The sequence below is a fragment of the Malaya genurostris genome, chromosome 1 (genome assembly GCF_030247185.1).
Source record: "Malaya genurostris strain Urasoe2022 chromosome 1, Malgen_1.1, whole genome shotgun sequence".
NCBI lineage: Eukaryota > Metazoa > Arthropoda > Insecta > Diptera > Culicidae > Malaya > Malaya genurostris.
Window position 1 is genome coordinate 144,118,150 of NC_080570.1, and position 12,037 is coordinate 144,130,186.

Genomic DNA, 12,037 nt, shown 5'->3' on the forward strand with positions numbered 1-12,037 from the left:
ACAATTTGAACTGAAAACAATAGTATGGAAGATGGGAAGAACATGACATACACTATATACTTAAACAACCGTTCCTTCTAACAGGTTGGAACGCTCCCTATCGGAAACTATTGGATCTCTGATTAATTGTAATAAATTGTCCACATCGGATGGACAAGTGAAAAGTCAGGAGATTTTTGAAAAGTAGGGAAAAACTACTTGGGGAAAAAATCGTCCAAACATTGAAGGATTGCGTGAGATTTAAATTTGGGATTTTAGTTTCCTATAAATGGAATTTCAGCTTGGAATCAATGACTGTAAAATCGATCGTATGTTTTTGATCAGATATTGCGCTCATTTTTGGTATTTTCGATTCTTAATATGAATTTTTCATAATTTGAACACTTTGATGGTGGGGTGGCAAATCATATTTTGCTCCGGGCGATTATTTTCCTACACGCTCTTTGAACATAACTCATGGTTTGAGTTGCGTTTGCTCAAATTCATAAACTGGAATAATATGACAAAATTTGAGTATGGATTTGAGTAAAATTTACTAAGACCATGAGTTCTCTCGCATTTATTCATACATTAGAGAAAGCGTTGAATTTTCAAACATTTGAGTGAAAAAAATACTTCGAGCAGTTCAGTGCGTTTTCTTTATCGGAATATTCTTATCGAGTTTAAGAATGCAAGAATACGTCGTTTTTCATTACCGTTTCTAGATCCGGTTTTTGAAATCATGAATCATCAATCATAGATGTGTTCAATAGTAATTTTGTGGTTTCAATTATGCTAAGTGAAAGATCCTACATAAGGATATCAAAATCGTTTAATTTTGATTCCAATGCGGTCAAATTGAACGGTTTTCAATCACTTTTTTGCCCTTCCTATTTAAAAGGAAGAAGAATGATTTTAGTTAGGTAATCCTTTTATATAAACATTAACGAAAAAGAATTTATTCATTTTTAGTGCAAAAAAATCAAATTTTGAAAAAATATTTAATCCTTATTTTGAGTAAAATATACTCGAATTTTGACAGCTTCGTCTCTTACTCAAAAATGAGTAGATAGGTGGTAACTCAAGTTCAGAGTACGTGCACTTTTTAATGAATTTGAGTGGTGTGTCACTCAATTTTGAGTTATGTTCAATGAGAGTGTATCAAAGATTACCATGCAAATTAGATTGAAAAAAATCATTTTTTTCGTGAAAACAAACAAAAATGTATGATTATAACAAATGAAAACGTTAGTTGACATAACTAAATTTAAGTTCATTTATTTCAACTAAAATGGTTGTAAATTTGAAGCGGTAGTAAGCTAATTAATTCAAAATCAATTATTCAAATTAAATTTATTGTGATATTGTTTGTCAAGAAATTGACAGGAACGCACAAGTAAAATATTTGTTATTTTTATCAAAATACTGATTGAAACAAACTAATCCACCGAGAAATATAAACGTTCATGTTTTGAATTTTTGGGTACCAATATTTGCAATATCAAACCAGATTTTTTTTTGTCACTATTTCAATAAAAAAATCGTTACATGAAACCAAAATTTTGAAATTTTTACCATTTTTTTCTCTGCGTGTATGAATCCGTGTGGGAAATATACACTGTAAAACAATGATGTAGCCATACTAAAAACTACAACAAAACATGTTTTAATCCACCATATTAGTTATACCATCATAAACATTACTGTGGAGTTCTAAAACCAACCGTTCATTGAGTAGAAACAGGAAAATTTGTTCGCACGTTATTCAGCAAAGTGTACGAATCAAAACAAACTCAGAGATTCTGTATGAAACCGTAAGACTTTTCCTTTAGATCTATAAGTTTGTGAAAATCGATTTGGCCATCTTGAAGAAAAGTAAGGTAGATCCTTTTTGCAGTTTTTTAACACTATTTCCAATATTTCCGAAACCTAATTTCGAAGACCGGAATAGCCGAAGTTGGTTCGTATGGCCAACAAAAAACATAACCTAAAAATTTAACCTGTTTTGAAATTAGTTAAGAACGCGTCCCCTCTTTCACTTCGTCGCTTTAAAATTTTTAACTCTCAACCCAGTAGTTCCGAAACCGGAAGTCGGATCCAGATGAAATTCAGGAATCCTATTTGGACTTATAAGACCTTCTACTTAAACCTAAGTTCAAACCATCTCTGAGAAAATAGTCTTAGTTTCATTTTGGAGTATTTAAACACTATTTTCGATGCCTACAAAAATGGAAATCGGAAACCAGGATGGCCGACATTAGTTTGACAGGCCGTCTACTAACAATGACTAACGGTTGGAATAGATTCGAGCCCAGATTAGATTTTTTTTCACGATTTATTTTTAACACTCGAAAAAAATGAATTTCGAGCCAAAGAAAATCGGTCACGCTATATCTGAGAAAAGCGAGCAGTTTAGGTTTTGAAATTTGAAAAAAGCCCGGGAGTTGTGTAGTTCTTCTTCCGTACCTGCTCGTACCTGTGCGTACTGGTTTTGTATCGTCATTTTATATGGTGGTTTGAAAGCTTTGACACTCATCGCCCCATAATTGCGGAACTAGAAGCCAGATCCAGATGTTCTAGAAAATTTTAAAGACCTTTCGTTTGATCTTAGTTTGTGAAAATCGGTTAAGTCATTTCCGAGAAAAGTGAGTGCATATTTTTGTTACATAACACATACACACAGACATTTTCTCAGTTCGTCGAGCTGAATCGAATGGTATATGACACTCGGCCCTTCGGGCCTCGGTTGAAAAGTCGGTTTTCACAGTTTCTATATGAGAAAGGCAAAAGGCGGGTGGGTAATGTCAGAGACATAACTGGATGTCGTGAATACGAAAACAACTGACATGTTCCTTAACACTTCCGAATATCAATTGTATGAATTATGCACGCATTCCCCTTTTTCACATTTTTCGCAAAAACAAAGAAAGCTTCACTTGATCTCGATTACTGTGAATTTCACACAGCGAAAAGTGCACAAATCTAAGCAAACTGTTCTTGATTTGCAGTAATCTGAGGATATTTCCCTACGATTTGCGAACAACAAATCCTAATAGTTCTTTAGAAAAATTTTAGAGCCATTAGAACGGCTGATATTGTGCAATGCTCTCCACCGTTGTTTTTTTCCAAATGCTAATGACTGGCAGCTGTGACGTAATCGCTCTTGTCGAAAGCGTGCAGACGACACAAAACACATCTGCTCGCAGTGGCGATTGAATCCAAACTGATTGAATTTTTGTTAAGAGATTTCCTTTCATGTGATTTCGTTTGTAGCTTTCTCACTAATGGGCGGTCCTAACGGCTATAAAAATAGCAGCATTCAGAATTTTAATGTCGATTATTTCATTTCGGATTTGCATAATTTATTGAAAGAAACTATCAATATGCTGAAGGGATTCGTTTCTAGCATTCACTAGGACCAAATTGAGGAACTCACTGCGATATTCACCACTTTTCGGAACATTTTTCCCGGACGATTTGTTATACAGCAGCAGATATTTTGTTCTCTTCCTTAGAACGCGTTCTGACATGGTGTTGACATGGAGCAAATGAGACAGGTTTTTCAATAGTGTACTATTGAAATACTTCAATGCTTTTGCTATACACGCTTAAGTTGAAAAATTTCGATTCTATTGGTAGTTAGATTATATCAATCCTTTCACAAATCACTGAGCTATGAGCTTTAAAAATACGAGAAAGGCAAACGCGCCTTATGAATTATCCTTTTTGATACTCGTTTATACCAAACATTTCAGAAAAGTTTAATTTTGAATTATTTGAGACTATGTCACAAAACTGAAAATTTTATCATAAAATTGTGATCATATTTCCATGTCGGCATGTCGCAAGAATTATGTTGATTCATTAGATACAACAATAGATATTCACGATCAAAAACTTATCACTCTCTCAGAGGGTAAATTTTGAAAAGGCACCCCATAGTAAAGTAAGTCGTATTCACGACAAAAATGGGTTGTATAGAGGTACAGTAAAGTAAATTCCGCATAATTCTTTAGGAGTATTATTATGGTTTTAAGAACAACCGAATAGAAGTCTGGAATAGAGAACTGGACCCTGAGTTCAAGACCTAAATTTAGATCCAATAACAGACTCAGAATCCAGTTTCAGTCGCTGCTGGTTCTCGCCTCCATGGCCAGCAAGCGAATGAGAGATGCGACCTGAGCGTTTGAGGTTTTTATTAACCACGCAGAAGGTGCATTCTCTGTCGCTGCTGGTTGATGATTTCACTCCCACGACGTCTGCTTCCATCGAACGCACGAAAAGAAATGATCGATTTTCGACCACGGTTCCCCTTTTATACGCATTCAGTTGAAGATATGTGCCTGACTATCTCAAAATCGTCGTCCTTGCGCGAAAAACCCAAGCGAAAGTAAAAAGTTTTCCGCGTTGTTTTCAAATTTTAAGAAAACTTAATTTTTGAGTTGTTTGTGGTTATCGCACACTGTTCAAAATATTATCCTGAATTCCTGATCATATTTTTGATGAAATGGTGAAAGAATTATGTTGCTACCATTAATACAAGTCGAGATATTCGCGATTAAGTTCTGCCCATTCTTCCATATGGCTAATTTTGAAAAGGCGCCCCATAGTAAAGTAAGTCGTATTCACGACAAAAATACTACCTTCGAATTCAAATTCGCTTAACAGTAAAATACAATGGTGATTAATGAAACGTAATTATTTACCTTCTGACGTGAATACCTATTACTTTACCAAGGGGCGCTTTTTCAAATTCGCCTCGTGGAAGAATGGGTAGAGCTTTATCGTGAATATATTGAGTTGTACTAAAAGCAACAAGATAATTCTTTCTTTATTCTCTTAGAAATATGATCAGCAATTCTTGATAATAATTTCAACAGTGTGAGATAACCGTTAATAATTCAAAAATTAGGTTTTCTAAAGCTTTTGTTAACAATAAGTTCCTATCACGCGATAAAAAATTGTGTTTGTTCCGTGTTTTTTAATTGCATGATAGAATATATTTGTCGTCAATAAGTCGTACTTTAGTATAGATCAGTGCAGTAAACCTTCATTCAATTCATTTGAAACCGAATGTAAAACACACTAACGATCTCTCTACTGCAGTAAACTTCACACTCTGACACACACAACGTTCGCTGACGTACCGAACTGGTAGCATTCAGTTCTTCAATCGATTCTCTTCAAAACAAAGCTCAGTTTAACCACCATCAGTTGATCTTTCGAAGTAACAAAATATCTCTTTCAATAGTGTGAGAGCGGCCTTCAAATGAGGTTCATGTAAACATTCGAATTGGTTCAAGATAATAGATGAAAGACTAATCAGATAGCTGAAATGTCAATCACAGAATACACATAAATTAATTGTTTTCGTTTTTAATACTTCACTCCATTTGTAATTCTATTCATTCGAAATTGCTCACTACCAACAGCGGAGACAATGAAGTAGCTAGACTACATGGCACTTGAAACTGAGTAAACTAAACTTCAAATGACTAGGTACGATTATTCAACTGACGATGAATTCCGGGAGTTTCGTTTGAGGGGACTGGTATAGCGTGATGGGTAAGTCGATGTCTTTCACGCAGCTCGCCTGGGTTCGATTCCCAACCCCGCACATAGGGTCAGAAAGTTTTTCTGACCCGAAGAGGTGAATGACCTTAAGGTTAAAACCTCTATAATCGAAACAAAGAAAGAAAAGAAAGCTTCATTTGAGTATGACAGCAAAAGTCAAATGAATTTGTATCGATATACCGACGGTCAGTGGCCATAAATTTCATTTTCATCTGATATTATTCGATTGAAACTTGATACAATTCCGTAAGCAAAGCAGTAAAAGATGTAAAAATCGCACAATCTACTAATACGAACGCTCACCTATATTTGGAAGTGTGAAAGAAACGTGTCAGTTTTATTCGAATTCACGTTCTCCAGTTATGTCTGTGAAATTACCCACTCAACGTTTTTCAACCTGTCTTCATGGAGTATTGCTAAATAGTTCAACTATGTTGATGAAGATTATCACCCCTATTCTGTATTTCGATCGAATCGGATTTTGTCGAACGAATGTAAAAATTTGCATTCTCTAATTCGATCGAGTGATGCTTTTGTATGGAGAAACTCGAATCGATCGAGCTACAGAATGCCAAATTTCGAATTCGATCGAAGCAATCCGATTCGAACGAAATACAGAATCGGGGTGTATAAATTTTGAATAAATTTTACCTAATGCCGTTTTCTATTTGTATTAAAGTGCTGTAAAGTAATTATCATCTCGCACAGCTTTTCTCTTATATCGTTTATTTAGACCCTGCTTTGATTCATATTAACTGACACAAAGCATAATTTTGCAAAATACAACGATAAGTAGTGTATTCATGAGGTTGAAGAACAAAGATACGTTATCTAGCTTATAAGATAAGTGTCATTCGGAACAACGAACACGAATTCTCCTTTTTGTCTAATAGTCATGAATAGATTTAAAAACAATATTCCCGATTAGTTAAAATGGCTAAATTTGACGCGGATAAGAAATTTTTGTTGGTATAATAATGTACCCAGACGAGTAATGAAAGTATGAGCCAGTTAGTCAGTCACCTTTAACCGGGAATCATACGGCTAAGACTTTTTGTTGCGTGTAAAATATGACAGTTCCCACGCAACCATCGTTGATTAGATGGCGATATTGTTCTCCAGACGCTAAACTGAAAATCATACTTTTCACTACCGCTTTTTATGACTGCGCGGTAACAAAACGGGCCCCTACAACCTACAACATCCGTTGCTTGCATTCCACCCTACCAACGATGATTTACGATTTGACCACAAGCGCACAGGGTTCACATTTCAGTCACCCACGCCGATGTAGTCTCCAGTTTAAACAGTTTTGCCATCTCTCTTTTTTTTCAAACTTTACGACGAGGCGCTTTCGCTTAAAGGTTAAGTTCATCTCAGCTTCCCTTCGTCACGCTGTAACAAGAAAACAAAATGAACTGCCACCATAATTAGCGATTTGTCTTTTCTGGCTTTGCTGTCTGTCTTGTTGACTTACTCAATACTGGAAGAAAAGGTCCCGCACTTGCGGGTCAACCCTATAGTCATTCATTGGTCAGTGAAGCTATTAATCAGTAGTCAAATGAAATATCAAAGCCTCTTTTTTTTTTTGTTATTATAAGATTCAAGAAATCCTCCCTTCACCGATGATTACAATAATGATTGTTCTGAAAAGTTTTGTTCCAAAATAATAAGAGGGATAAACAATTGTTGTAGCTTCTAATAATATTGTAGCACTAGTTAGAGATGGGCAATTCGCTCCTGAGCTGTTCCAGTGAATCGAATCATTGAAGTGAGCTGACAGCTCACAGCTCTTTTCAAAAGAACCGCAGCTCACCAGCTCACTCATTTGCTACCCAGTTCACTGCATTATGACGAAGGGAACACGCTACGAGCTGATCGGATCTTCGGCTCTTTAAGAGATTCAATTTAGTCGACATCAATTAAAGATAAGTTAATTCGCATTGCATTCATTGCATCATTGCAAATCAATGATTCAATTTCGATCATGCATATGAAAGAAAACCGGCATAAGAAAAACGGTGCACAAAATGAATCTAAGTTTAAACTAAAAGAGCTGATGAGCTGATACATCGAATCGATTCACTTTGGTGAGCTGATCGGTTCGGAGCTGTTCACCAAAATGAGCTGTTTTGCACACCTCTAGCACTAGTGCGATAAAACGAACATTCGACCTAGGCGCCGAACCCGTTTACTACCTGCGCACTATCACCAGCGCGCATCAACACTTATCACAAGTGAGATGATCTGGATGCTGCCTACCGAGTTAGTTCTATTCCGCATGTCTACCTATAAGGTTCAGCTAGAATAAATGTGCTGGTTTGTTCACTTTTAGTTTTGTGCTTTATTGAAACGACTTAGTGAGAACTGTTCCGAACGCCTTGCATGTATCCGTTTGCGTTCACCCATCAAATTCAGCTTCTGCGTTCAATCCGGCCACAAACAACAATAATGTTAGAAAAATCAGACTTCTGATTGAACAAAATAAACAAACAGGAAAGCCCTGTCGAACCGGTTTAAAGCAAGTTCGACTAACCTGTTTGGCAAAATCTGGATAAAAACCACTACTCGAAGTTCTCTGCCGAAAACCGATATTTGCTTTACTGTCAGAATCATGAAGGAATTCTGGCAGGCTCTTGAATTAATTTTAAACATCTGCTATATCAGTTTGTCGTGATATTAGATCAGTGTTCATGTTTTACCACATTCAGCAAAGTCATCAACATTTTTTGTCTTATTTGTATCTTTTTGAATTTTTTTTCACAAATAGATTACATAGTCTAAAACTCTTAAAAGTTATAATGAAAATGTTCAATAGGGGACAAATATCTATAAATCAGTATATCTGGCAACGTTGTCCTCCAATTGGCACAATGTAAAAGTAGCAGAAAAAGTGTTTACTATGAGTTGATCTTAATTTATTGTTCAAAAAGTAACGTTTATTTAGAATGGAGCATTATATTAGGTTCTATGCCATTTTTTAAATGCCCCGAAATAACAAATAAAGTATCCCAAATAAATGGTACTCGATTTCGAAACATTCTAGTACTCGAAAAATCAACATTACACTGGTATCTGTTTAAAAAAATGTTGATCCGAAAAAACCTAACCTTACCCAATTTCACACATTTCTTAAGGTTTTTCATGTTTCATCGTAGTTTACAATAAAAAAAGTAGTAGTAAAAGTGATTTTCTTCTACATCGAGTTTACTTTTATTGCTGATATCTATTCGTACTATTGAATAAACGAAAATATCGTTTTTAATCACTACTGTCGATATGAAAATTTTCAGGAGAAGCCTACTTTTTTTTGGTTCCATTTTTTCCGGCAGATATCCCTACCGGTAATTCGACTATGTGCGAATCATAGTTATTGTCAACGGTCTTCACGGTCAGTATTTGAAATTTTGTATTATCACGTCACAATAATCGAAAATGAAAGTAAACAAAAGAAACTGTCACTTGCTTATAAAACTATTCGGAAAGGCAATCGAGAAATAATCGTACCAAACAGTTCCAATAGAGATGATCTTATCTGTAAAGTTGGCAACAATTCAAAAAAAGACAAAGCATCGGAAACATTGAATCGATTTTAATCGATCAACATGAGGAAATTGGTTTTTCTCGTATCCGGAAGTTCGACCAAAGTAACTTTCGACGTTTGGCTGTATGTGGGTTTCATTAGAGTGCCTATGACCAGATTGACGACGTCTCATCCGTAATGTTGGCAACAAATCAAAACATTTTATCCGAAATGTTGGCAGTATCGTTAGATTTCCATTGTATTTGACAGGTCGTTTGTTCGTTTGGAACAAAGCTGTCATTCCAAACGAACAGCTGTCGTCACTCTGGTTATAGGCACTCTAGGTTTCATATGTACTGTTATTGAGATGCATTTCCTGTTCCGAATTGAGTTGTGACAGCATTTATTTCTCTTCAACTTCGGAATCAAAAAAACTATGATCGGTTACAATAAAAGAGCAAATGGCTTTGTTTCCCCAAGAAGTTATGGTGCATGTGTACAATTTTTCGCTATCCCGCACGAATGTTTGACTCCTTGACAGCCACGGGCACCAGCTGTCAAAGCCATCAAATGACATTAAATATTCGTCTAGTCTTGTCTGTCATGACCTGTCAAGTTGCGCCTTCGAACACACATGTTGGAGAGAGCTGCGCATCATGCGGTTGTCAGGAAATAGGTGATATTGCAAACAATACCCGGTGAATTTTGTCGAGCCAGGTCGGACCGACCACCGGCCTGGCAATTTTTTTTCATCCTACCACATATGTCATACATCGAACTGGAAAGTAACATTAATCGATTTCGCTTGCTCAATTAGTTCCAGTCTATTCACGTGTTAAAGTCGATTAGATGTTTCACATATGTCGACAGCCGCCATTTATTACACGATCGATTAGTCGAACATTTCTCCGACACCCTGGAGCGTATCGGGGCCTGCTGGGATTGCGAAATTATTGCGACTTTCCAACAGTCGCCCTCTGGTCACCAACCCGAATCGTTAGTATTAGTTTTTTTTCTAATCTGTTTTTCACACGACTTGGGTTGTCCTCCTCATTCATAAAAAAGTGATGTTCAGGTCACGAAAGCGAATCGAATCGGAAGCTGTGACGTGACATGTTTAGCATTTTTTTTCTTCAGATCAAGGGCGTGAACAGACAACACTCACCTGTAGTATACCAATGAGTAACGATGTGTAGAAAAACCTCGTTAACCGCATCCTCAATCGTGGGGGCCTTCTGAAGTTCTGGAACGGAAGAGAAAGTAGAGAAATTGAAACTATGAACAATTTTCAAAATATGTTCAGTTTACGTTGTTATTTGTCTATTGATTACGAAATTTTCATCTCCTCACTCTCACACGAACAACTGCTCTCTTACTGTTTTTAAAATCTGTATTCTGTATCAAATTTGCATTCACATGTAAAACTCTGTTAAATACTAATCAATCAGTATGAATGGCATCTCTGCTGTCAAGACCAAAACGAAATTCTCGGTTGATTTTCCAGAAGGCCGTAACAGCAAGTGACAGTTTCTCTTTGTTTACTTTCTCTTCTATTAATTACCAAGCGGTTTACACGTTTACACTTAACTCTTTGCATAGAATGATGCTCGAAACGTTCGACTTCCAAACAGAACTGTGAAATCCAAGAAAATCTTTTTAGATCACATCACAATAATCGAAAGAGAGAGTGAACAAAGAGAAACTGTCACTTGCTGTTACGGCCTTCTGGAAAATCAACCGAGAATTCAGCTGTTCAACATAAAAGTAAACACTTCCAAAAAGGGCGAAACACTTTTTATGTTGATTTATTCAGTGGATATAGAAGGAAAGTGGTAAAATTTGCATGCCTTTTAAAAATAAATCAACAGTTCATCGACTAATCAAAAATTGATCCTAGAATACACGATAATTTCTAAATAGGATTTGAAGCCAAAGTCGAAACATTCATCGACGTTTTTCTCCATCTACTGTCAATGTTTGATTCGCCCTTCTTTGAAAAACAGCTGAATTTTCTTCAGTAACTGCCTCATTTTTCGCGAGGTAGCCCCTTGAAAAGTTTTCTCATTTGATAGCTCTAAATATTCTCATTAGGGTGACTATGGAAGCGAGCCACAAATGGCAACCAAGAAACCGCCTACCTTCCCACTCCACCTTCCGCTATTTTGCCCTGCTCTTGATGTAAACAAACCATGAAACACATTTTTTCTAAGCGTAGGGGTAAATATGCTGCGTAGCATTGCTACTGCAATTTGGTGACATAATCACTCATCGTATTGATATATGTTTACGATAAACTATCAACTCTGAAGAATGATTTGTGCAAAACTTTTTCGGACCTTCATTAGAAGGTTTCTTCTTAGAATGTTATTATTTTTTACTCACCTCAAGATTTCAACTGCTGTTTATAGCTCTGTGACATAAGTAAGCTTTATGAAACACTTTTGAGTTGTTCTTCACTGGTGAATCTATCGTCTGCTCTAAACATTTTATTATAAAACCTTTGAATAACTCACAGTTCTGGTTTTGAAAATTTTCCGAAAATCCACGATAAAAAGTTTGCCGGCCTGCTTTAGTATTGGTAATACCACCCTTTTATATTGGCAGTGATGCCATACATAATTAGAGAAAAAAAACCGTGCAATGCACTAAAAATGGCAATATTTTTAATTAGTCGCACATTGATATAGTTAAAATTACGAATCAATACTACTTTCGTACGTCACCATGTAAAATTTCAATATTAAAAAAAACGATAACATTTGCCTAATTTCCATTTCAAATACTGCTTCCCCTCCTAGTTATCCGCAACCCTGTTGTCTTATTTACCGTCGCTATGGAATGCAAAAAATAAACAAACAGTTCAAGTATTGCAATCTTTTCGAAATGCCTCGTCCAAATAAGAGGAAGGAAGCAGCGCTCATTCACGAAAATCAATAGAAAAATAGATGGAATATGTTGATA

At 36.0% G+C, this 12,037-nt stretch overlaps 1 protein-coding gene across 2 annotated transcripts in view; it reads right to left on the reverse strand.

Moving 5' to 3' along the window:
* Window positions 1-12,037, reverse strand: part of LOC131426037 (uncharacterized) — a 93,154-nt gene that overhangs the window by 28,990 nt on the left and 52,127 nt on the right. For both annotated transcript variants that reach the window (XM_058588441.1, XM_058588442.1), the window contains one exon: window positions 10,242-10,319. In XM_058588441.1, coding sequence (XP_058444424.1) covers window positions 10,242-10,292 — 51 coding nt within the window. In that variant the 5' untranslated portion in view covers window positions 10,293-10,319. The remainder of the gene's footprint in view (window positions 1-10,241; window positions 10,320-12,037) is intronic.